The sequence below is a fragment of the Salmo trutta genome, chromosome 20 (genome assembly GCF_901001165.1).
Source record: "Salmo trutta chromosome 20, fSalTru1.1, whole genome shotgun sequence".
Taxonomy (NCBI): domain Eukaryota; kingdom Metazoa; phylum Chordata; class Actinopteri; order Salmoniformes; family Salmonidae; genus Salmo; species Salmo trutta.
The window spans coordinates 26,140,135-26,167,570 of record NC_042976.1 but is presented as its reverse complement, the minus strand read 5'-3'; the positions used below and the strand labels follow the sequence as shown (position 1 = coordinate 26,167,570).

The 27,436-nt window shown below is 43.4% G+C and overlaps 1 protein-coding gene across 1 annotated transcript; it reads left to right on the top strand.

The window, feature by feature from the left end:
- Window positions 1-2,628: 2,628 nt before the first annotated feature.
- Window positions 2,629-27,436, top strand: LOC115155782 (probable ribonuclease ZC3H12C). Its single transcript, XM_029702730.1, has 6 exons — window positions 2,629-2,931; window positions 10,670-11,491; window positions 11,648-11,787; window positions 23,305-23,539; window positions 23,657-23,763; window positions 23,855-27,436. The coding sequence occupies exons 2-6, from the start codon at window positions 10,800-10,802 to the stop codon at window positions 25,342-25,344; spliced, it is 2,664 nt and encodes an 887-aa protein (XP_029558590.1). The 5' UTR covers window positions 2,629-2,931; window positions 10,670-10,799; the 3' UTR covers window positions 25,345-27,436.

Here is a 27,436-nt window from a genome sequence, read left to right as displayed (position 1 = left end):
CCTTGTGCTCCAAAAACACAATTTCACCTGAATGAAGACCCATCACACATTCACTACTTGACCCCCTCAGCTCCTAGCTACCCTATCACCCAAAACCTGTTATTACCTACAGTTACAAAAGCCCAAGCCTTCCCCCCAGCATACCACACATATACAACAGAATGGCATGAAGTATGCTACCTCTATGTGCTTTTCGCAAGTGGAAAACTTTCCAGTCGTAAGGCTGACATGACCGCGTTCAAGTGCTTTTGATGTCGGAACAATTCTTCAACCAATACAATTTAAAATAGCTAGCTAGATGAGCTAACATAAGGTTGCTAATAATAAAGTTAGCTAGCTTGCTTAACATTGACAATATGGGGGCATTTCCATGTAAAAGGACACCAGACTTCCATGGACATTGAAAAGTAGTTGAAATTTGGTCAGTCCGCACTGGCCTTGATTTCAATGTCCACAGATGTCGTTTTTTTGGTACAGACCAGCTTTAATTTTAACTTCTACAGATGCTGATTTTTGGTCCTGTCTGTACAGGCCTTGATTAGGCCCAAACATACACGTCCATGATTGGTTCAGATTTGGTCCAAATAAAGGTCAAAATAAAGCTGCTGCTTATGCTGTCTGACAAAATCACTATTTTAGTAGTTCTTCAAAGTAAATAAGGCATATTTTTATGACTGCTGAATACCAACTATCAATCACTTAGATCAGGGATGGGCAACTCCAGTCCTCAGGGGCCTGATTGGTGTCACACTTTTGCCCCAGCCCCAGCTAACACACCTGACTCCAATAATCAACTAATCATGATCTTCCTTTTAGAATGCAATTAGTTGAATCAGCTGTACTTGCTAGGGATGGGGAAAAAGTGTGACACCAGTCCAGCCCCCGAGGACTAGAGTTGCCCATCCCTGACTTAGATCATGTATTTTCTGGAAGAGAACCTCACAAAGAAATTGCTCTCTCTGTATCCCCTCTTAACCGTGCATTCTTCTCTCTTACGAGGCGTAAAAGAAACACAGACCTGACAAGGTTAGCCACGCAATGGATTATGGTCATTGCAGTTAATTATCATGTTTTCTGCACTAAACTACAGTGTGTAGTTTATCCATAGGGTGACGCAAAATTGGCCCAGCGTCGTCCGGGTTAGGTTTTGGCCCGGGGTTGGCTGTCATTGTAAATAAAAATGTGTTCTCAACTGACTTGCCTTGTTAAATAAAGGTGACATAAATGTAGAATATTGGCCTGTTGGAAACTACAACTCCCTTCTACATCTCACAGTTCCGGCATGTGATTTATCTGATTTATCTCTAGAGAAACTGCTGCGTAATGTGCGCATTGAGCTCACAGAAAAAAAACGAACAAAATGGAATTCAAATAAAACATTTCGGTTAATCGCTCAGCACTAATGCAAATATATGTTGTAAAAGACATCTGTTATTTGCATTGGAAATATTACCGCTACTAATGTTTCTGGTTGGCAGCCAACAGTGGTGATGACCGGTGATGATGGAGGAGTAAGTATATAATGTCACCCTGGCACTCAGGGAAAGAGAGATGCCAACCCCAGTTGTTTAACTGTTGCCTCACACTGACTCTTTGTCATTGACAACCTCAAAGTCTGAAAGTAATCCCTGTCTGTCTCCCGTCCCATTCCTTTGAAAAGAGCGCACCATTTTGTCGAAGTGTGTCCAAACAATGAGGGTTTTTGCCCCGGCCCTCAACCCCTCTTTCGCTCTCTCTCTCTCTCTCTCTCTCTCTCTCTCTCTCTCTCTCTCTCTCTTTCTCTCTCTCTCTCTCTCTCTCTCTCTCTCTCTCTCTCTTTCTCTCTCTCTCTCTCTCTCTCTCTTTCGCTCTCTCTCTCTCTCTCTCTCTCTCTTTCTCTCTCTCTCTCTCTCTCTCTCTCTCTCTCTCTCTCTCTCTCTCTCTCTCTCTCTCTCTTTCTCTCTCTCTCTCTCTCTCTCTCTCTCTTTCTCTCTCTCTCTCTCTCTCTCTCTCTGGACCTCTAATTACACTGAAAGCTTTTCAGTGTCTCACTCCCAACCCCTCCTAACCTTCCCCCTCTTTTTTCCCTTCTCTCCCCTCTTCCTCCTTCCCGTCTCTTCTAACATCCTTTAGGAACACACACTACTTTTAACATAATTCAGCTCATTGTCTGCCTGGCCCCCTCCCCCTCCACCCTCCAGGGGACAAAGGGGCCAGGGAGACAGTGGTCCCCAGTGAGCCAGGTGTTCCTCAGGGCAAGGCCGCCGCTCTGTAATGGCTGCAGCCTGGTGCCTCTGCAGCTGCCCGCCGGCCGGGACGCTTTTGTGTGACTCCCATTGTTAGCGCACACCCCTCGTCCATTCATGGCTCGAGCTAGAGGGAGGAGGGGTGGCAGCCACTTTCTTATCTTAGTGGCCTTTGGTGTGTGTGTGTGTGTGTGTGTGTGTGTGTGTGTGTGTGTGTGTGTGTGTGTGTGTGTGTGTGTGTGTGTGTGTGTGTGAATAAACACTTGCTGGAGGAGTGGGCTTGTGGTCACTGCTGTGCTCTTATTGGTCACTAGGCAGACTGTGTGTAATGTGGAAATGGTAGACTCTGCAGCTCCATCTGTTCACACTCACATTGTTCAACCCTCCTGCCTTGGGACCAGACTGCAGCACTACCAAACCTAACATGCATTGAGTTGAGTTGAGTTTGGACCACCGTGCTACAAGGAAGCTTGTTTCACTTTACCTCCCTTTGGATTTTTTGTCACTTTATTTGTTCTCTGCTGGATACAGAGAACCTGGATTTTTATGTACCAGTGTCAACAAGTCCAAAGTTGGAGAAAACTTGACAAAGCTGAGACAGTCCCCCTGGCATGCTGGAACGACCAAAGGTTTTCTGTCAGGAGCATATCTTTAGGAGTTCCTTCTGTCTTTGTATTGCTGCTTTACTTTTTCCTTGGAGCCTGTGGTAAGTCTTTTATGCTTTTAAAACATTTTTATATAGGCAGTTGCATAGGTTCATATTATAGTTATAGCAGGTGTAAAAATTACATCTTAAATCTCATTGTGTTTTTTTGTCTGGTCTTGCAGTAATCCACTGCAGTTTGGTGCATACTTGTTAATTTTTCCCCTAAAACCTTTTCATACATTATTCAGAATTAATTATGTATGTTTGATGAAATGTTTTTGTTTTCTGAATTATTGGTGGTAAACAAAATCCTAAATTATCCCAGTTTGATGATTTGTTCATTTGATAACTCTATGATATATAAATTGATAAGCAGCCAAAATTGATATACAAGTATACTTCCTGTAGTACAGTAAAGACCTGCTGATTGTACTAAATGTAGCTATATATTTATCTTTGGAGCATAGCAAACACCAGGGAATACACACATAGACATAAAACAGTGTCAGCATAGATGACACAAGATGGAGTGTGTTGGTGTAGAAGCCTGTCATTTTGGGCTAAAGTTACAGTTTAGGATTGACATAGAATTATTGAATCCATCTAGTCAGACGCTTTCAGAGTCATCAGTCTTCCTGTTTAATGACAGGGAAAAACAGGTCAGGGATTGCTGCCAATGACAATAAAACTGCACAAGTAAACATTTTCATTTAGGGAACTTACTGTAGCTAAGTGTGACAGGCAATGAAAGTGAATTGGTTGATACGTTTTCTAAGTAAAAACTCTGTCGAACTGTCGTTAAGGATTGTGACTCTATGTTTTATAGTTATAGAAGTTATAGAATTTTACTTTCACATACAGTAGTCTATGATGCAGTGGATATTTTGGGAACTCATTGTCAAATGTTATCATCTTGGGGGGAAATTAGACAAGGAAAGGAAATATGTTCAAGTTATCAGTGTATTGTGCATATGAAACACACAGCGAGAGAGAGTGGGGAGCAAGTCAGAATATAAAGTGAGTGAGTGACTGAGCATTATGGACATGTGCATGTCTGCGCTTACGGGTGAAAGTGAGGTCTACTCTTGGGTCACATGATGGTGGTGATATGTATCATCCTCTACTGTTCGCGCTCTGTAGAAGGACGAGCAGGACAGGACACCAGTTGCCGTGGTCCCCTGTGGTTTCAGAAGGCATCTGTTGCCCCTGCTGCCTATACATTCCCCCTCTCCCCATCTCTCTTTCACTCCTCCTACCTCCCCCCTTTGTCCCTGGCTTGGTGCAGACTTCAGAGTGGCATGGCTCAGCATTCTGAGTCTGACGTGGCCAAGGGGACTAGCCCAGGTCAGGTCTGCCCCAGCCCCAGGGGAGATAGCAGGGCCCTAGGGGGCTAACCCTGGCTCTCTCCCTCAGCAGGCTGGGACACTGAGGAGGAGTTGCAGGCTGCAGCATCTGCTCAATGTAGTAGGACCTTAACTCCCACCTCTGTCTCTATCTCAGTGGTCATTTCATGTCTAGATCTAGCTTGCCCTGTATTCCCATATTTCCATCACATTCTTTATCTTCATTTGTATCTCTCTCACCAGCTCCAGCTCCAGCTGGAAGTCTAGAATTACCTCTACCTCCACGTATTTGCTGAGTACAAGAGGGAGAGCAGGTTTGGAGGTTCTAGGACTGCTAGTGCCTGTGGTTATTGTTTGCAGTTTGGCTAACAGTTGTGTAGATTTTGTGAGTCATTGTTTTCCAGAAGGGGAAGTAAGGGCATTTGGGGAAAATATTGAATAGAAACTAGTGGTAAAGTAATCTGTAAGAACCCCGGTTCCAATCACAGCTTATTGAGCTGATATATTAGAGATTACATTTCTTTTTAGATTTGCGATTTTATCGATTTTATTTTTATAGTGTCTTACATCTTTAGGATACCAAGCACACATGGGATTTTAAGACACTGTATTTGTGGTAACAAAAAAAATATATATATATACCCAAGATGGGGGTGGAGCCACAAAAAAATCTGAACTCATCATGAGGGGCCGCAGTTGCTTGCCGGTCTGCGTACACACGTTCTGTTTTACAGCTAATTTCCTGCAATTCTACACATTTTTCCATAGGGTGGAGAGAAATGTTTGTAGGTTTTAATGATATCGGAGTGAGACTGACTAACAAAATCAATGGGGACACCCCGGCCACTACTACACTTAAATAGTAGGCCGCTAGACTAACTTACCAATCTAATTAAAGTTATCTGATATGGGCTAATTGAGTGACTATCAGTGACGGACATAACAAGAGAAAAACTGATGATGAAAACCAAATTTCTAAATTGCACCTTGTGTATTCTACTATTTTGACTTGCAACAGTAAATTGAGACCCCGAATGAGGAACTCAGTCGAGGGGGTGGGCCTTCAAAACGACTTCAAAATAGACTTCACCCTTGTCTATTACTGGCCAGTTTCCCATCCCTGATATATACAGTGTATATATACACACTGTGTATACCAAACATTAGGAACACATTCGTAAATATTGATTTGCACCTCCTGTTGCCCTCAGAACAGCCTCAATTGTTGACTCCAATACTTCCCACAGTTTTGTCAAGTTGACTTTATGTCCTTTGGGTGGTGGACCATTCTTGATACACACAGGGAAACTGGTTGAGTGTGAAAAACCCAGCAGCATTGCAGTTCTCGACATAAAACTGGTGTGTCTGGTACCTACTACCATACATCGTTCAAAAGCACATTTTGTGTCTTGCCCATTCACCCTCTAATGACACACATACACAATCCATGTCTCAATTGTCTCAAGGATTAAAAATCCTTCTTTAACCTGTCTCCTCCCCTTCATCTACACTGATTGAAGTGGATTCATCAAGTGACATCAATAAATTATCATAGCTTTCACCTGGATTCACATGGTCAGTCTATGTCATAGAAAGAGCAGGTGTTCTTAATGTTTTGTACACTCAGTGTTTATGTGCATTTATAAGCAGGGTGGTTCGAGCCCTGAATGCTGATTGGCTGACAGCCATGGTATATCAGACCGTATACCACGGGTATGACAAAACATTTATTTTTACTGCTCTAATTATGTTAGTGACCAGTTTATAATGGCAATAAGGCACGTCGGGGGTTTGTGATATATGGCCAATATACCATGGCTAAGGGCTGTGTCCAGGCACTCCGCGATGCGTCGCTATATAACACACCTCCTCGGGTCTTATTGCTTAAATAGACAGTGCATTCGTAAAATATTCAAACCCCTTGACTTTTTCACATTTTATTACGTTAAAGCCTTATTCTAAAATTGATTCAATAGTTTTTTCCTCTCATCAAACAACACACAATACGCCATAATGACAAAGCAAAAAACGTTTTTAGAAATCTTTGCAAATTTATACGAATAGAAAAAACAGCAATATCTCATTTACATAAGTATTCAGACCCTTTACTCAGTACTTTGTTGAAGCACCTTTGGCAGCGATTACAGCATTGAGTCTTCTTTGGTATGACCCTACAAGCTTTGCACACCTGTATTTGGGAAGTTTCTCCCATTCTTCTCTGCAGATCCTTTCAAGCTCTGTCAGGGTGGATGGGGAGCGTTGCTGCACAGCTATTTTCAGGTCTCTCCAGAGATGTTTGATTGGGTTCAAGTCCGGGCTCTGGCTGGGCCACTCAAGGATATTCAGAGACTTGCCCTGAAGCCAATCCTGTGTTGTCTTGGCTGTGTACTTAGGGTTGTTGTCCTGTTGGAAGGTGAACCTTCACCCCAGTCTGAGGTCCTGAGCGCTCTGGAGTAGGTTTTCATCAAGGATCTCTGTACTTTGCGCCGTTCATCTTTGCCTCGATCCTGACTAGTCTCCCAGTCCCTTCCCCTGAAAAACATACCCACAGCATGATGCTGCCACCACCATGCTTCACCGTAGGGATGGTGCCAGGTTTCCTCCAGACGTGACGCTTGACATTCAGGCCAAAGAGTTCAATCTTGGTTTCATCAGACCAGAGCATCTTGTTTCTCAGAGAGTCTTTAGGTGCCTTTTGGCAAATTCCAAGCGGGCTGTCATGTGCCTTTTACTGAGGAGTGGCTTCCGTCTGGCCACTCTACCATAAAGGCCTGATTGGTGGAGTGCTGCAGAGATGGTTGTCCTTCTGGAATGTTCTCCCATCTCCACAGAGGAACTCTAGAGCTCTGTCAGAGTGACCATCGGGTTCTTGGTCACCTCCCTGACCAAGGCCCTTCTGCCCCGATTGCTCAGTTTGGCCAGGTGGCCAGCTCTAGGAAGATTCTTGGTGGTTCCAAACGTCTTACATTTAAGACTGATGGAGGCCACTATGTTCTTGGAGACCTTCAATCCTGCAGAAATAATTTGGTACCCTTTCCCAGATCTGTGCCTCAACACATTTCTGTCTTGGAGCTCTACGGACAAGTCCTTCGACCCCAAGGCTTGGTTTTTGCTCTGACATGCACTGTCAACTGTGGGACCTTGTATAGACAGGTGTGCGCCTTTCCAAATCATGTCCAATCAGTTTAATTTACCACAGGTGGACTCCAATCAAGTTGTAGAAACATCTCAAGGATGGTCAATGGAAACAGGATGCACCTGAGCTCAATTTTGAGTCTCATAGCAAAGGGTCTGAATACTTATGTAAATAAGGTATTTCTGTTTTTATTTTGAATACATTTGCTAACATTTCAAAAAACGTGTTTTTGGTTGGCCATTATGGGGTATTGTGTGTAGACCGCTGAGGATTTAAAAAAAATGTAATCCATATTAGAATAAGGTTGTAACGTAACAAAATGTGGAAAACGTCAAGGGGTCTGAATACTTTCTGAAGGCATTGTATATGTACATTCATACGAAAAACAACCAAAACCTGCAATTTTAATTATATACTTTATCTTGTCGTATCTTCTTCCATGCTTTGAAAATACAATTTGCAACCAGGATCTTATTTTCTAAATAATCATTCAAGTTTCTCTTTATATCTAATCCAGAATAGTTCTGGTTTCTATTGTTGCATTTGATCAAATAAGGTCAACCTTAAATCATCATATAAAGTACAGTAAAATAAAGAAGCAATGGACACAGTCCTCTATATACGAGTCAAAGGACCAAAGGGTGTTCATTGATCTGATCGCAAAGCCTTGATCCTCGCTACATTCTAATTTCAGTTCAGTGTCTATTCAGCCGTGGTCTTTCACATCTAACTATAGTAACATCACTGGACTGTGCACTGCGCTGCACTGCTTATCTCAAAGACGATTTTGCATATCTTCTTACTGATACAATTTCTCTCATATTTATGCAACTTACAGAAAGACATCTGTCCCAGGAAGTTATAGGGAGAATGTGTAGATCTGACTTCATTATCCACTGATTGTGGAAGATTTTAATCGTGTCTGTGTTTGTTTGGAAGACTGTTTGTGTGAAAAATTTGTGTGTTTATGCTACAAAAGAGAATAGGAATGTGTGTGCTCATGTTGGTATACGTGTACGTGTGCGTGTGTGTGTGTGTGTGTGTGTGTGTGTGTGTGTGTGTGTGTGTGTGTGTGTGTGTGTGTGTGCACATGTGAGTGTGTGTTGTATCTTGTTTAAACACTTGCGAAATCAGTCTGGTGAGCAGTGACTCGGGCTCACACCAGTATGTCTGTTCTGATTCTAACAGGGTCGTTGAGTGTGAGTGTGTGTGTGTGTGTGTGTGAGTGTGTGTGTGTTTGAATAGCCCCAGCCTCCGTCTGTGTGCGCCACACGGCCTGCGGAACAATGCTCCGTCGGAGGAGTCCAGATTGGGATGGCAGCTGCTTTATTTGGGGATGGCAAGCCAGACATACTTTAGCCCCCCCATATCGCCCACCACCCCCAGCCGCTGACCCCCCTCACACACACATATGCACACACTGTCGCTTTCTTTGTGCCCCTTTTTGTTGTTGGAGGGTTAAATTATTCCATCTCTCTTGTGGCATTCGTGAAGAGCCACAGTGAGGCAGCAGCTTGGTTCTGAGAGGCAGGTCAATAGGGGTACTGAGACTGGTACTGAGACCCTACCTTTATCCTACTTATACATGCATGCAGACACACACACACTTAAACACACTCATATACCAATACAGAAATTCCCTCAAGCTTTGATGTGCAGTAGTTTGGTGTAACTTAAAATACAGGGCTATAGGAAAACTGTTTGTGTGCATTGATGAAATAAATCAACACATCTGAATCAAGCAAGTGCTGGCCTCCTTATATGCCCTTATCATGGGATTATTCCTTTCATGTCTTATTATAGAACCATTTTAAACACTGTGTATTGAGGAAATGGACTAAAGCACATTCCACCCTTGTCTCTTACCGTCTACATTCCACCCTTGTCTCTTACCATCCACATTCCACCCTTGTCTCTTACCGTCCACTTTCCACCCTTGTCTCTTACCGTCCACATTCCACCCTTGTCTCTTACCGTCCACATTCCACCCTTGTCTCTTACCGTCCACATTCCACCCTTGTCTCTTACCGTCCACATTCCACCCTTGTCTCTTACCGTCCACATACCACCCTTGTCTCTTACCGTCCACATTCCACCCTTGTCTCTTACCATCCACATTCCACCCTTGTCTCTTACCGTCCACATTCCACCCTTGTCTCTTACCGTCCACATTCCACCCTTGTCTCTTACCGTCCACATTCCACCCTTGTCTCTTACCGTCCACATTCCACCCTTGATCTCTTACCGTCCACATTCCACCCTTGTCTCTTACCGTCCACATTCCACCCTTGTCTCTTACCGTCCACATTCCACCCTTGTCTCTTACCGTCCACATCCCACCCTTGTCTCTTACCGTCCACATTCCACCCTTGTCTCTTACCGTCCACATTCCACCCTTGTCTCTTACCGTCCACATTCCACCCTTGTCTCTTACCGTCCACATCCCACCCTTGTCTCTTACCGTCCACATTCACTGTCTGCAACACAGTGAACACAGCACACACATCCTAGCCTACATAACATGCTTAGATATACAGTAGAAATAGATATTTTAATACAGTAAGTAAGTGAAGCCCATGCCTGTAAAGCAAGAGCCCTGGGCCCTCAGATTAGTGTGTCACTGTGCTCTGATAATGCTGGGACACATGTCTTTTTTAAAGGGGTCACTGAACAACTAGGAGGCAGGTCCATTAGAACAGTTCTTTCTCTGTTTCAGTCAATCACAAACCCCTGCTGGGACTGCAAGCGACACCTGATCCTAGTTTAAATATCAGGTGGTGGATGGTAAGAGTTCCCCCCCAAAAAGCATTCATATGGCGTTCTCCTGTATGGGTGTAGGTGCAATGTAGAGTATATTATTGAGGGCCAAGTCAGCTATGTTTGTGTCTTGGCACGGTGTGTTGTTATCACCAACGTTGATTGAGAGCTTTTCTGGCTGCTGAGCTTAGCACTGCAAAAATGCAAACCAGTGGAAGTGAACAATGGAGATTGTGGTTTGAAACTTGCCTTTTTGGAAATGCTTGTGGTGTGTCATTCAGCCTAATACTTGAGAAGCTCTATTACAGCTCAGGTTACTTACTAAGAGCAATTTTGCTCCACTTTTAAGGTTGCTCCCTGCAGCATGGGTGTTGGAGGGGAGGGCTGGGTCCAGTGATTGACACTGGCTGTTATAAAGTAGCTCAACAAGTTAGAAAATGTGACTTAAATCACTTGGGGGCTAATTGTAACATTATGAAATGTTCAGATAGAAAAGCACAGGAAATTCTCCAGATTTCTAGGTGGAAACCAGTCTGACCAATGGGGTAACTTTTTTACCCAGCCCTCTCCACCAGGCTTCCGTCCCAGGATTGGTCAGAGAGCAGCCTATCAGCAGCAGTGACAGTGGGGTTGTCCAGTGTCATCTGAGGTCAGAGGTCCGGGGTCAGAGGCTGGATGTATAAGACGGCTTCATGGGCCTGAAGGACCATCTGGAGGATGGAACAGGCCACAACCTCAATCTGGGGCTGGATTTGGACTACCTCCATGTGGAAGGCACCGACCGCCAGGCCAGCTTGAGTGCCACAGCCGGCACCCACTCGGGAGTTTTGGAGGGGGAAGAGGCACAGGTGGGAGGCACCCATAGCAGTGTCAGTAGTAGCAGCATCAGCAGTAGTAGTGGTAGTAGTAGTAACTCCTCTGAAGAAAGTGCTGCGTCGGACAGCGAAGATGAGCGGGGGGTCCACCATGGATCTGGTTCTAGCACTGAGACCCCCCATCCGCACCCCTGTCACCCTGCTGGACTGGGCCTGCCACAAAGCCCCCCCCCTAGGGACCCCAAACTCCCCACCGACCCCCTCACAGAGTATCGCTCCAAGATGGAATTTGCCCTGAAGCTGGGCTACTCTGAGGAGCTGGTTTTGCTGGTGCTAAGGAAGCTAGGGCCTGACGCCCTCATCAACGACATACTGGGAGAACTGGTCAAACTAGGCACCAGGACAGAGACGGAGGAGGCAGGGGAGTCTGCCGCCTCCCAGTCGTCATCCTCCTCCTTATCCTCCCCCTCTCTGGACTCCTCCAGACTGGACTGCTCCTCCCAGCTGCTGTTGGATGACAAGGAGAACATCAGGCCTGTGGTGGTGGATGGGAGTAATGTAGCCATGAGGTGAGTCAACACAAACTGCTGCTGCATTCAGAAACACTTTACTCAGGTTCCTTTTCTATCTGCAAGACCTCATACACTGCTCTATTGATCTATGGTATTATACAAATAAACAAAAACACTTGTCATGATCATGAATTTGTGTGCGTTTCTCCACAGTCATGGGAATAAGGAAGTGTTCTCCTGTCACGGCATCCAGCTGGCTGTTGATTGGTTCCTGGAGCGTGGTCACCGTGACATCACTGTGTTTGTGCCCGCCTGGAGAAAGGAACAGTCAAGACCGGACGCCCTCATCACAGGTAAACCAGCGCTTCCATGTCCACCCCAACATCCCCCCTCCAAACCCACACCACCTTATTTTGTTCAAACCCCACCCTCACACCTGTTCGAAATCACCTCTTTCTCCCTACATCTGGGTCTTCTCTTAACTGTCAATGACAATAACACCAATAATACATTTTTGGTAATTGAGGAGGCTCAAATTTAAGGTCATTAACCATTAAAAAAAATATTTACTAAAGCGACATGATTAATCATTTGGTTCACAATGTAATTTCCCTTCATTTAAATGGAGTAACACCAATGAATCTTTGTATTTAGACATACCAAATGATCAATGGAATCCCTTAAATTCTGACATATTAAAAGGGTCTAAGATTTTGTACTGTAGGTTCATTTCTAAATGTAATCTGTTACAGTTACTAGTTAGTTACCTGTCCAAAATTGTAATCAGTAATGTCATTTTTGTATTACACAAGCTCAGTAACGTAATCTGATTACTATCAGTTACTTTTAGATTACTTTCCTCTTAATAGGCACAGCCACAAAGTCATAAAATCTGATTTATAAAGCTAACCCTAACCCTAACCTTAACCACACTGCTAACCCTAATGCCTAACATTAAATTAATTTTGTTTTCAGAAATGTTTACAATATAGCAAATGTTTACTTTGCAGCTGGCCCATCTAGCAAAAATCACTCATCCCAATAAATGTCAACCTGCTTAAGAGGCATTAGAATAAGACAAAAATGTAAATTACCAATTGAATATCTATTGCAGGATAAATCAATGTTAGAGTTTACATAGCTGGCCATAAATGGATGTTCCGTTTTACTTTATGGGTTGGTTATGTAGGCTTCTACTTACCCATTGCTGCTACTACACATAATAATATGATTAGTATATATCTTTACATAAAACAGAGTCTGTCAGATTTTCAGTCATTCCAATTGATTTAATAGCCCTTTATCTTCAAAAATAGGACGTGGAAATATGGAAATCTTGATTAGACAAATTGTTTTACCTGAGCATAACCCAAAAAACGAAGGACTAATTAGCCTAGTCTTTTGTTTATGATTTCTTTTGTCATGGAGGACTCATTGGGCTCATTGCTTCAAGTTGAAAAAGAAATACTGCTCTCAGAATGGCATACTTTGAGCACAACAGAAAAGTGCTATTTGTATGTGAAAAATGTATTCCATATGTTGCATTTGCTATAGGTCTATTGTTTATGTTTTTGTTGGTGATAATTTGCAGCTGTTTAAAGGAGTAGTTCACTATTCAAGTTTGTAGTGGCTATTTAAAGAAAACTGAACCATGGATTACAGTTTCTCCCGAGTGGCGCATCGGTCATAGGAATTGCATCTCAGTGCAAGAGAGGTCACTACAGTCCCTGGTTTGAATCCAGGCTGTATCACATCTGCCCGGGATTGGGAGTCCCATAGGGCGGTGCATAATTGGCCCAGCGTCGTCCGGGTTTGGCCAGGGTAGTCCGTCATTGTAAATAAGAATTTGTTCTTGACTGATTTGCCAAGTTAAATAAAGGTTCCATTCTCCTGGCCCATAGACTACTTTCAGGTTGAGGAACCATCTAACAACAAGTTGTAAAATAGTGAACTACTCTTTTAATCCCATCAAAAGTGTGTAAGTTTGAGAATGTCAGTTAGGTTTATAGAATATTTCTTTTTGAATCAGCATTGAGATTGAGCAATAGGCTAAAAGCCCCTTCTTAAATTAAACTTGTTTTTGACAGTATGGAGCACAATACTACGAGGGAGTTTAGAAAGGAGGAATTCAAACTGTTATTCCATAGGCTGTGATCCATACTATGCAGCTGTTCCAAGAGAGCATTTTTCACTGGCTGTCCACTGGGTCGTAGGCTATTCATTACGTCGATTCTGTTGCAAAACATTTCTTAAATGGAAGCAAATGGAACGAAATGTGGAGGGACCTACCTGAATTTGTCCAATAGAAACTCTCGTTTTGCTCTGTTTGCTTCGATTTGGTTCTTAAACGGTAAACGGTTTCCGTAATGAATACACCCCTGGTCATAAAAACAATGATTGATAGGCAGCTTATATTTCTTCAATTCAACCATCATTGGGTTAAAATACACCTATACGTACATTTGTGAACAGCCATCATCCACAACAACCACAATCCCTAAGGCGCAAATAGCTAAATGAGAGAGCAGCAGTGTGTTTCACATCAAAGCCTTTTCTTTTGGGGTGTTGCTATAGGCCACCAAGTGCTAACAGTCAGTATCTAAATAATATGTGTGAAATGCTTCATAGTGTATGTGATGTAAACAGAGAGGTCTACTTTCTTGGATACCTGAATTTTGATCAATAATGACAACCTCCTGGCATTTACAACTTAGATGGAAAGCTACTGAGGATGGTAGCTGACTCTATAGCCACTTCTATCTGTCATATTTTTAATCTGAGCCTAGAGGAAAGTCTTTGTCCTCAGGCCCGGAGGGAAGCCAAAGTAATTCCGCTACCCAAGAGTGATAAAGCGGCCTTTACTGGTTCTAACAGCAGACCTATAAGCTTGCTGCCAGCTCTTAGCAAACTGTTGGAAAAAATGGTGTTTGACCAAATACAATGATATTTCTCTGTAAACAAATTAACTACAGACTTTCTGCATGCTTATAGATAAGGGCACTCAACATGTACTGCACTGACACAAATTACTGATGATTGGTTGAAAGAAATTGTTAATAAGAAGATTGTGGGAGCTGTACTGTTAGATTTCAGTGCAGCCTTTGATGTTATTAACCATAACCTGTTCTTGAAAAAACATATGAGTTATGGCTTTTCAACCCCCGCAATATCGTGGATTTAGAGCTATCTATCTAAAATAACTCAAAGGGTTTTCTTTAATGAAAGCTTCTCTAATGTCAAACATGTAAAGTGTGGTGTACCGCAGGGCAGCTCTTTAGGCCCTCTGCTTTTTCTATTTTTACCAATGACCTGCCACTGGCATTAAACAAAGCATGTGTGTCCGTGTATGCTGATGATTCAACTATATACACATCAGCAACCAGAACTAATGAAGTCCCTGAAACCCTTAACAAAGAGTTGCAATCTGTTTTGGAATGGGTGGCCAGTAATAAACTGGTCCAGAACATCTCTAAAACTAAGAGCATTGTTTTTGGTACAAATCATTCCCTAAGTTCTAAACCTCAGCTGAATCTGGTAATGAATGGTGTGGCTGTTGAACAAGTTGAGGAGACTAAATTACTTGGTGTTACCTTAGATTGTAAACTGTCATGGTCAAAACATATAGATTCAATGGTCGTAAAGATGGGGAGAGGGCTGTCCGTAATAAAGAGATGCTCTGCTTTTTTCACACCACACTCCAAAAAGCAATATCTTGATTATTGTCCAGTCGTGTGGTCGAGTGCTGCAAGGAAAGACCTAGACTAGTTAAGCTGCAGCTGGCCCAGAACAGAGTGGCACGTTTCGCTCTTTATTATTTGACCTAGATAGTTTGTGTGTGTGTATTGATATGTAGGCTAGGTGTGCCTTTTGTATTTTTTTTATGTAGTTCTGTCCTTGAGCTGTTGTCTATTAATGTTCTGTATTACAATATGTCATGTTTCATGTTTTGTGTGGACCCCATGAAGAGTAGCTGCTGCTTTTGCAACAGCTAATGGGGATCCTAATATAGGGATCCTAATAAAATACCAAATACCAATACCAATGTGTTATGTAGCCTATAATAGGCCTGTGATACACCACATGGCCAAAAGTATGTGAACACCTGCTCATCGAACATCTCATTCCAAAATCATGGGCATTAACATGGAGTTGTTCCCCCCTTTGCTTCAATAACAGCCTCCACTCTTCTGGGAAGGCTTTGCACTGGATGTTCAAACATTGCTGCAGGGACTTGCTTCCATTCAGCCACCAAAGCATTACTGAGGTTGGGCACTGATGTTGGGCGATTAAGCCTGGCTCGCAGTCTGTGTTTTATGGTGTTGAGGTCAGGGCTCTGTGCAGGCCAGTCAAGTTCTTCCAAACCGATATCGAAAAACCATTTCTGTATGGACCTCCCTTTTTGCACGGGGTCATTGTTCTGATGAAACAGGAAAGGGCCTTCCACAAACTGTTGTCACAAAGTTGGAAGCACAGAATCGTCTAGAACAGTGGTTCTTAACCTTGTTGGAGGTACTGACCCCCACCAGTTTCATATGCGCATTCACCGAGCCCTTCTTAATTGGAAAAATAAAATTCAAAACATAGGTATATATTTTACTGGTGCACAAAATGAACCGTGCATCAACATCAGTGTTCAAAGAACAAAACCATTAAAACATGATTTTCACACAAAAACAAAAACATAATAATGAATATTTACTGCAAATCAGTGTGACTTCTGCTGTTGCCTTTCAGAGACCAGTTCAGAAATGCGCGGCTTCACCTTGGCAAGTGCCACTCTCATGTAATTTTCGCAACAAAGTCTGTTCCTTTTCTTCGTTTTTATGTCCAGCATCCTCGAAAAGGATTGCTCGCAAAGATATGTTGTAACAAACGGTATGAAAATCTCCAGAGCGTTCTTAGCAATAACAGGGTACGTTACCATTTGTTGACACCAAAACGTTGAGAGCGTTGTTGTTCTGAAGAGTTGCTGTTGAACCTGGCTCTGCTGAATTTCAATGATTTCATCGAGGTATTCATCATTGACATCTGTTGTCTCAACACTAAACGTGAACGGCTGTCTCACCCATGCTGGATATGACTCTCTTGTAGGGAAGTATCCGTCGAGAGACTTTGCAAGCTCATCTAAGTGCGTGGCAATTGCTTGCTTCAGTTCCGCGGGTACAGAAATGTCTCCGATTCCAGATACATCTTCGATCTTACTTACACAGTCGTCCAGCAGGGGAAAGTTTGCGAAGTTATCGTTCTCTGTTCGTCGTTTCCATAATGGTAGCTTTTTTTGAAAAGCCTTCAGGTTTTCTTCCGCTTCGATGATGTTGACTCCACCGCCCTGCATCTGTTGATTGAGATGATTGAGAGCTGCGAAGATATCAGCCATGTACGCTAAAATGAGAATGAACTCTGAATTTTTTAAGCAATCTGCATGACGATGTTGGTGCTCTTGCAAAAACAGGGCTAATTCCACACGCACGGCAAAAACACGATTCAGCACCTGTCCCCGGGATAACCACCGAACGTTAGAATGGTACAGAAGTACCTCGAATTCAGAGCCCATTTCTTTACACAGCTCACTGAAGATGCGGTGCCTCAGAGCACTATTTCGCACATAGTTCACGCATTCCACTACAATTTTTAATACTTCTGCCAGTTTTGGAGGCAAGGTTTTTGTTGCCAACGCATGCCTGTGCAGAATACAATGCGTAACAATGATGTGTGGTGCATCGGCTTTCACTAGCGCACCAAAACCAGACTTTCTTCCCAGCATGACTGGAGCTCCGTCCGAACAAACTGCAGAAACCATATCCCACGAAAGATTGTTGTCTTTGAAGAAGTCATCCACAAGTTTCTTCACATCGGCTGCCTTAGTTGTTGTCGTAAGAGGCTTACAAAATAAAAAATCTTCCTTTATCACGTCGTCTTTCACATAGCGCACAAATACAGCAAGCTGGCTTAGATTGGAAACGTCTGTGGTCTCGTCGAGTTGAAGGCTGAATTTTGCCGGGCTTGAAATCAGATCTGCAACTACTTGAGCCAAGATGTCTTTGCTCATGTCCTCTATTCTGTCGCTAATGGTGTCATTTGAAAGAGGAATTTGGGATAACTTAACTTCAGCCGCTTTTCCCAGCATGATATTCGCCATCTTCAACACAGCTGGTTTTATGAGTGTTTCACCAATGGTGTGTGGTTTGCCCTGCTTTGCGATCAGGTAAGCAACTTCGTACGATGCTGTGAGGATCGGTTTGTTGATGGGTACAAAGCCGAGAACAGGCAGAGTAGCCTTTTCATCGAATCTGGCTCCCTTCACCTTGAATTCAGCGAGCGTTGTGTTCTTGTATTGTCCATCTCCATGCAGCTTAAGGAAGTGTTCTCTTAGTTTTGCCGGTGCTAGACTAGAATTGCTCAACTTGGCATTGCAAATCATGCAGTTAGGACGCTGACTCTCATCACGTTCCGTTATACATGTGAATCCATATTGTACATATTCGTCCGACCACTTTCTTTTTTTGCTCGACATAGTTAGTATGAAGGGATTAAAATATTAAGAAAGAAATCACACGACGTACCATCACGACAGTCACAATTCGACTACTGAGCGCGCCAAATTCACTGCAGCACAGATAGGCCAAGCGATGTTGCGTGATCACCTGCAGCCAATGATGGCCAAGCGGGGCGTGTCATCACGAATCATATGAGTCGGGTGTGTGTCTTGACCTCCGCCAAACCCCTGAGACTGACTCACCGAACCCCTGGGGTTTGATCGAACCCAGGTCAAGAACCACTGGTCTAGAATGTCATTGTATGCTGTAGCGTTAAGATTTCCCTTCACTGGAACTAAGGGGCCTAGCCCAAACCATGAAAAACAGCACAAGACCATTATTCCTCCTCCACCAAACTTTACAGTTGGCACTATGCATTTAGGAAGGTTGCATTCTCCTGGCATCCGCCAAGCCCAGATTTGTCCGTTGGACTCCCAGATGGTGACGCGTGATTCATCACTCCAGAGAACGTGTTTCCACTGCTCCAGAGCCCAATGGAGGTGAGCTTTACACCACTCCAGATGATGCTTGGCATTGCGCATGGTACATTTAGGCTGGTGTGCAGCTGCTTGCCCATGGAAACCCATTTCAGGAAGCTCCCGACGAACAGTTACTGTGCTGACGTTGTTTCCAGAGGCAGTTTGGAATACGGTAATCAGTGTTGCAACTGAGAACAGATGATTTTTACGCGCTTCAAACATGTGCAGACAGGAAGACGCATGAATCTCAGTTAAAGCATCCGAGCGAGCGAGACAGCGCCCCTCTCTCTCAGTATGTGTAGATCATGTATCTGATGCTGTCTGGACCAAAACAGTATGGCATGTCATACTATACTGAACAAAAATATAAATGCAACATGTGAAGTGTTGGTCCCATGTTTCATGAGCTGAACTTAAAGATCGCAGAAAAAGCTAATCTCTCTCAAATTTTGTGCACAGATATGTTTACATCCCTGTTAGTGAGCATTTCTCCTTGGCCAAGATAATCTGTCCACCTGACAGGTGTGGCATATCAATAAGCTTATTAAACAGCATGATCATTACACAGGGGCACTTTGTGCTGGGTAAAATAAAAGGCCAATCTAATGTGCAGTTTGTCACACAACACAATGCCACAGATGTCTCAATTTTTAAGGGAGCATGTAATTGGCATGCTGACTACAGGAATGTCCAACAGAGCTGTTGCCAAATAATTGAATGTTAATTTCTCTACCATATGCCGCTTTCAACGTCGTTTTAGAAAATTTGGCAGTACGTCCAACCGGCCTCACAACATGTGTAACCACGCCAGCCCAGGACCTCCACATCTGGCTTCTTCACCTGCGAGATCATCTGAGACTAGCCACCCGGAGAGCTGATGAAACTCACAAGTATTTCTGTCTGTAATAAATGTTGTCGGGAAAGACTCATTCTGAATTGACTGGGCCTGGCTCCCAAGTGGATGCGCCCCTGCCCAGTCAAGTGAAATCCAGAGATTATTTATTTCAATTGACTGATTTCCTTCTATGAACTGTAACTGTAAAATATTTGAAATTGTTGCATGTTGCATTTATATTTTTGTTCAGTATATTTCTGTCCAGACAACATGAGATACATGGGCTACATATAGCGGGGGGCTGTTTCACATGCTCGGATACTTTCTCTGGATACTTTGGGAAGCCCGCAATTTGGGTGTTGTGCATGGCAATACGTCTAGCTGATTGAGTTGCGGCTTTCAGTGACAACTATCTAAAATATGTGTGAAGATAATGTGTCTTGAGTATAACTTAAAATGTTGCAACAAGAAGAAGGGGAGGTGTGCGTGGCAAAGATATGGCGTATCTCTCTCCAGAATGCATGCACTCAGTTGTCTCCTGCCAATTCTTGGGCGTTCATTGTGTGAATTGTTTGCCCTTTGATTGTGATTTTGATCAATTTCCCCTTACATATATCACCAGTAGACCTAATAAACGTACCGTTCATCCCCCATCATTTGGTTACATTCATTTCTGTTAATGCATGCATTTATCATTCTCATTCTCGGACTGGAAACGTTGTTCACGGAGTTCACAACCTGCTACTCTTGTCAGAAACAAGTTTTGGTTTCTTTCATAACCACTATGAGTTTTGTAAATTTGTTCATTGTCTATTGTTTGGAGTACTCCATGTGAGCAATGAACATGTGTCTGAGCACGCCTGAGCACACACAGAAGTAGGCCTACCTGGCCTTCTGCGTGCAAAAATAGGAAAGTTCCCATTTGGCAATGTCTGATTTGTGATTGTTATAATTCACCACGTCCACAACTAATAAGTTGAGCTTCTCAGTCATTTTGACTTCACCTCACAAAGTAAGTCAACAAAGTCAGTTATTTTTAACATTCATTGCGAATGATAGTTCCTCAGTACTTTAAAAATCTTTTCAACACTTCCAGCCTCGATAATTATCAAGTCTTGGGTGTGATAAAGCAAAATATAATGATCTGATGATTCCATATATCCAGTGGAAATGTCATAAATAAACAGCTGTCTGTCCCGACCTCACTGGTGCTGGAAATTCTGAGGGCCCAGAATAGGCTAGTTGATATAATGTTGCATATTTGCTAGTGACAGCTTCGGGCTGACCCAGTTGAGGATTTGATACAATGTTGAACTTCACTATAAATAACTCAAGTCAAGACAGAAAGAAAGGGAGGCAGACAGGCGGAATAGAGGGATGAATGTGAATAATTTTCTTCTGGTTTTATTTGTCGGCTTTAGGCCTATGTATTTTACTTAGTTGATGAAGAAGTTTTAGGCTTACTGCTCTGAGTTCTCTGAGTTCTATGCGCTCATTTCTTTAGCCACCAACGGATCACAGTGCATCAGTGTGTCCATATGGCAGAGGCTGGTGCTCTCGCCTTAGTTACATTTTAACTTTTAGATTTTTATCGCTTTACTTCGGATTTTTAGGATTAACCACGTGATAATGATGTTGAGAAACAAAAACGATATTTCTAAAATGAAATTGTTCCACGAAAATGTGCATATAATAAATAATCATAGCTGGCACGCAAATCTTCTGAAATTTTAGGATAAATTGTAAGCTTCCCCAAACTTCAAACTTACGAGCTGCCTATGGTCTTTACTATTTAAAAAAAAAAAAAAATGCACCTTATGGAACAGCGGGGACTGTGAAAAGACACACACAGGCGCAGACACACATACACATGATAAGACACATACTATACACACACGTACACATGGATGTTGTATTGTAAATATATGATAGTGGAGTGCCTGAGGGAACACACTAAATGTATTGGGTAAAGTGTTATGAAATGTAATGTCATATAATATTTTAAATTGTATTTAGCTGCATTAATGTTGCTGGACCCCAGGAATGGGGATCCTTAATAAATACAAATACAAATACCATAACACCCATTTAAAAAATTGTGAACATGCAAGCGTACATAGGAGGTCCCGTGGAAAAAACGTGCCCACCTATAGAAATCAAAGGCCCGTCCAACTGATTTGTTCTGGTTCCAGCCCTGCATAGTGGTCTCTGACTTGTGGTCATGTCATATGCGTCGTAAGGGACAGACCAAGGCGCAGCGGGTATAGTGCTCATCTTCTTTCTTTCTTTCTTTCTTTTTTTATTTATTTAGAGTGAACACTCAAACAAAATAAACAAACAACCAAACAAACAAACAGTTCCATAAGGCACACGGCTATACAAAAAAACAACCACCCACAAACCCAAAGGAAAAAATGGCTGCCTAAGTATGGCTTCCAATCAGAGACAACGAAAGACACCTGCCTCTGATTGGAAACCATACTCGGCCACACATAGAAAATGAACATAGAAAATGAAAACTAGAACCAATCCCCTCTAAACAAACCAACCCCAAAACACACAAAAACAACACCCCCTGCCACGCCCTGACCATACTACAATGACAAATAACCCCTTTACTGGTCAGGACGTGACAGGTCAGACTTGCTCAGCCGGAACAAAACTTGTGCCTTTTTTCAATGCTGATTTGAATGTCATTAAGAAAACAGAAAGGTGTTACATATTTTTGGGGCAAACATCCTTTCTAAATTTAAAAGTAATCCTAGAAGTAATAGTTTTTAAAAAGTATCTGTAATCTGACATACAATATTTTTTGCTGGTAATGTAACGGATTACATTTACCGTTTTTTTGTAATTTGGTGCTCTGCAACCTGGCTAATTAGAAAATCATTTTCCTAAATATAGACACCAATAACAGTTTGCCACTGGAGGGAATGCTGAAGGTCCTTGTCTTTGTAATTACTAACACCAATGACATAAAATGTATGGCTCTACTCGATCTGCATGGTGGAAGTTCAGCATCACAGCTTAATTGAAATTTAAAGGCAATGTTCCCACGATATGCTGCATGCAGTAAATGCTGCATAGGTCTACAGGTATGTTGGCTCAATCTGAAATGACTTTTGCATTTCTAGCTTGTAATCTGTAACACTTCAGCAATACAGATTGAGTAGAGCCCTTAGGTACACGTTATAGTCGTTGACTTTCTAGTACTTACCTACTGGGCACAGACATCAGTTCAAAGTCTACTGTAGTTTTCAACTAACATGAATTCAACGTGAAATCAACCAAAATGTCACCCTTTAATTGGATTTAGGTTAAAAGCTGGGTGAAAAAAATACGAAATTCTCTTACGTTGATGACTTTTGCACATCCAATCAGTTTTCCTCGTTGATTCAATGTCAATGGAAACTCTTTTGATTGAACCAGTTTTTGACCAGTGGGTACTTTCTTTTCGTTTACATTCAAAATTATAGATAGATATCTAAAAATGTACAAAACATGTCACTACAACTCCACTCATTACTACTGCAACGAGCCAATTTGCTTGCCCTAAGAACTTTAAACAATTAATCAAATGTTTTGCAGTATAAAGACTTGTATTACATTCAATATAAACGAAAACATGTATGATGAGTAACTATTTGTAATTTAAAAGTGTGACACAAATGACAACTCAATTCAAGAACAACCCTGTTGCCACTCCAGACTGTATAGACTTATCTAACCTTTAACCAATATCATGGCTGATTTTCATATTGGTGGAAATTACATGAATCTTTTCTAAAGGCAAAAGTAGAGCCTGGTTTTAAATATTTCTTAAGAAGAGACACACACCTTAAATGCTGGAGGGCTTGGCTCATGAATTCATTGGTTTTACATGTCTTACCCTTACCCAGATCTCCAAATTCAAATACACTGCAGGTGTCAGGTATATTCCTGGCAGCAAAATGCATACCCCGTCTCTCTCTCTCTGTCTCTCGCCCTCTCTTCCTGTTCCCCCCTCTCTTCTCTCTCTAGACCAGGAGATATTGCGGCGTCTGGAGAAAGACAAGATCCTGGTGTTCACTCCGTCTCGTCGGGTCCAGGGCCGCCGTGTGGTCTGCTATGACGACCGCTTCATCGTCAAGCTGGCCTACGAGTCCGACGGCATCATTGTCTCTAACGACAACTACCGGGACCTGGCCAATGAGAAGACAGAGTGGAAGAAGTTCATTGACGAGCGGCTGCTCATGTACTCTTTCGTCAATGACAAGTAAGGTCCCACCAAGCCTATAACTATTAGTATCTGGAGTTGTTTTTCCCGGGGAATTGATATGTGGATGTTGAGTGGTTATCTGACGGTGTGTCTGGTATGTGGTTGTGTGTCCAGGTTCATGCCGCCTGATGATCCTCTGGGTCGCCATGGTCCCAGTCTGGAGAACTTCCTGAGGAAGAGACCAGTGATCCCAGAACACAGGAAGCAGCCCTGCCCCTATGGTAACACCTAGCCATCCTCTTATACATTATTCATCCAGCCTTCTCTGGTTTGTCTCATGATTGAGAGTTAACCCCCCTGTATTCTCTAAAGGGAAGAAGTGCACTTACGGCCACAAGTGTAAATTCTACCACCCTGAGAGAGGCAGTCAGCCCCAGCGCTCTGTGGCCGACGAGCTGCGTGCCAGTGCCAAGAACTCCTCTTCCTCCTCCACCTCTTCCTCCAAGAGCCTGGGCTCTGCTCTGCTGGTGAAGAGCCACAGCATGTCCAGCAGCTGCAGTGCAGACGGGCTCCCAGAACCCTACCGAGCCGCCCCAAACAGGCGGTCGGACCCCGGCCTGTGCACCCCCCCCTACAACGACCTCCTGGAGGAGCGGCAGGGCGGGAGGACCAAAGCAGAGGCCCGCAGAGGTAGTAGCAGCAGCAGTAGCAGCAGCTGTAGTAACAGCCTCCTGGTCCCTGCCCCTGGGGGTCCTCCTTCCAGCCAAGGCTTCTCTCTGCAGGATTGGAGGGACCACAACGCAGGGAGGAACGGCTCCTGCAGAGCTCCAGGGCTGTTGGGGCTTGGTCACTCTGAGTCATATCCCACCTTTGAGTCCCCAAAGCTGGGCTACAACTCCCTAATGAGGGCGTACTCCAGCCTAAACTTGGTGGTGCCACGGAGCCCCGAGCGGCTGTTCCCAACTGACCTACGGACGGGCTTGCTGGCATCTGACTGCAGCAGCGAGGGCAGCATGAGCTCTGACTCCTTCTCCCCTGACCCCCTGCTGGAGGATGGCCTCAAATGCCACCACTCCCATCACCACCACCATCACTGCTCCAGCCGCTACCCACACCACACCAACCACCCGCCCCCTGGTCTGACCCTGCACCCACATGGAGGCTCCCACCATAGCTACCCCCTAGCTCAGAGCATGGGGAGGCCACAGGTTTTCAGCTTGGAGGATCATCCCTCCTCCCTTCACCACTTCAAGGCCCATCTCACCTACCTTCCTCCCCATCTTCAGCACCCATCTGTGGGGAGCAGCTCTGGCTGTTCTGAGGACTACCCTCCCCAACCTCCACCCCAGACCTCCAGCCCCCACTGCCACTCTCACAGCTCAACTCTGGGGCATAACCTGGGGGGCTCCACCTGGCAGGACAACAACAGCCTCCAGAACACCTGGCTCTACGAGCACTCCCCTGTCCGCCCCAGGAGGACCTACCCTGGGATGGGACAGGAGCAGCGGCTGGCCAGCTGGGAACCCCACTACCAGCAGCTCCTCCAGCCCTGCTACGAGGCCTTCAACTTCCAGTCCCAGCCTGAGGGCCACGAACAACCCTGGCACTCTTCCTGGCCCAGGGACACACACTCGCCCCATCCTCAACCCCCTTCCTCCTCCCATCCTTCACCCCACTCCTCCATGGACCCCCAGCACCAGGGGGGAACATGTCAGGATGTGAGGGATAAGGTGTTTGTCAACCTATGTAACATCTTTCCTCCAGAGCTAGTGAAGGTGGTGATGGAGAGGAACCCCCACGTGATGGACGCCCAGCAGCTGGCTGCAGCTATCCTGGCTGAGAAGTCCCAGGCTCGCTACTGAGTACTGACACTACTGTAGTAGAAGAAAGAAGTGGCGTGCCCAACTCTATAGTTCTCCCAAAACGTCTACGATGCAGGGGGAGATGTTTTATTTTTTACATCGAATTATATTTTTTAAGGAAAATCCGAGCTACCTTATTGTTGTCCGTTACTGTTGTGCGGTATGAGACCACCTCAAGCACTTAAGGTCAGGATTGTTTATGGTGTGTGGGTTGGAGTGAACATGTGTGTCAGCGTTATTTCAGGAGACTCTTTGAATGGGATGTGTTTCTTAAATGTATTTATTTGGTATGTTTTAAATTATTTTTATTGTCTTTATATTTTGTTATGGCACTTTTCGTAGCTTTTTTTTAAATCAACATTTGACATTTTTGCCAATCATATCATAGGGGGGTTCAATGTTTCAGGGTGCTTCAGATTTAGGAAAAATCCTGAGGTGTCAACACGGGGTGAATTCTGGGATTCCAAATTGAAGGTATTGTTTGTTGTCATAAACATGTTACTTCCAAACATTTCAAACTAAAAGACAAAGCAAATTCATACATCTAAGCTACATTGATTTAGTTGTATCCCTGTAATTTGTTCATTAACGATTCATAAAAGCAGGTGGTGAATTGAATAGCGTTGTTGAAATATTTGATGAAATTCCCCTTTAGAGAAGTGAAGCGCAGGAACTCCAGCTGTTAAAGGCCTGGTAAAGTCCATGTGAAAACCCCAGAGCATTGTTTACTCTGACAGATAGGAGCTAGTTCCTCTCTGGGGAGAGCTCTGAAGCTTACTTCACAGCTTGAGAGATTGCGATATTGATTTTCGCTTTCTTTTTTTAACCACTTTTTTTGTCCTCCAACAACCATTCTGGCCATTGAAATCAGATGGTTCTTAAGGATATGCAAACTAGTGCAGGTGCAGATGTTTATCTTAAAGTTTTTATTTAAACATATGAATGTGTTAATTTATTATTGTCCCTTTGTCCTTTTTGTTATGTGTGAGATTATTTTAGTTGAAGGGGGTTTCTGTTGCTAGGGTTTCATTACAAGAGAAGACATGTAACCATCCAGACAGACAGACAGATGGTGCTGTACTGTAGCTGTCTATGTACTTAACTCTGTGGACAAGGTATTTCTAGCCTCTACCTCCTGGCTTAGAATCCATTGTAAGTTGCCACAATCGCTCAGTGAATAGGAATAGTTAGGCAATGACACTGTGTTGGGAAATGCCTTGCTCACACACAGCAGGGACTACATCTACCTGTTACAGTCCAAAACACTGGACTTGTGTTGCCAAGGTAACCTGACCACTACAAACTTTAGTGGCCAAGAGAATCCCTCTCCTCGTTGATACAAATTGTATCCTATTAACTTAAACCAGATCATTGTTTTATATGAGAATATGTATACAAAAAGTATTTTGAGATTTATGTGCCGTAATTGGTCACATTTGCTAATGTTCTAAAATATATTTTGGGAAATGTTGTATTGCGTTTTTAAGAATTATTTGGGAAAGAAAAGGCATCAAATGCAATTTCTTCCAACTACTGTACTGTGATTGGTGATCAACAGACAGAAAGGACAGAAAATATTGGTTGTTGTTTTATTATCATTGATCTGAAAGTGTCTTTTCTCATTGGCTGGTCACAATCTAACTCAGGTCACAGTCATGTGTGTGTGACTGTGGGGGTCAGCTTTATGGGGAAGCAGAGAATTTTTTCTTCCCCATCAGCCCGTATTGATGGTCATGATCTTTCACTTAACATGTTTTTGTACTGTGGTTCTCAGCTCTCTCATCAAACTAAGCCTATCCCTTCAGAGGATCAGTGGAACACTGCTGACTTGACAAAGACAATACTTACTCTCTGGAACCAGTTTCTCAACATGACAACAGCCAAAAGGTTAAAATATGTTTTGTTTTTTTTACATATAAGAAACCATGTCCATTCACACAGTAGTATTACATGGCAAGTCACTGAATAGCAGTGTTCTTTTCTGGTCCCCTGAGTTGGTTGGCATATTAGCTTTGAGCTGAGCGAGCATGTGACATTGTGGCCGAATAAAACCGCCACCCAAGACTTGACGTCTAGCACCTTTCTAAAAAAA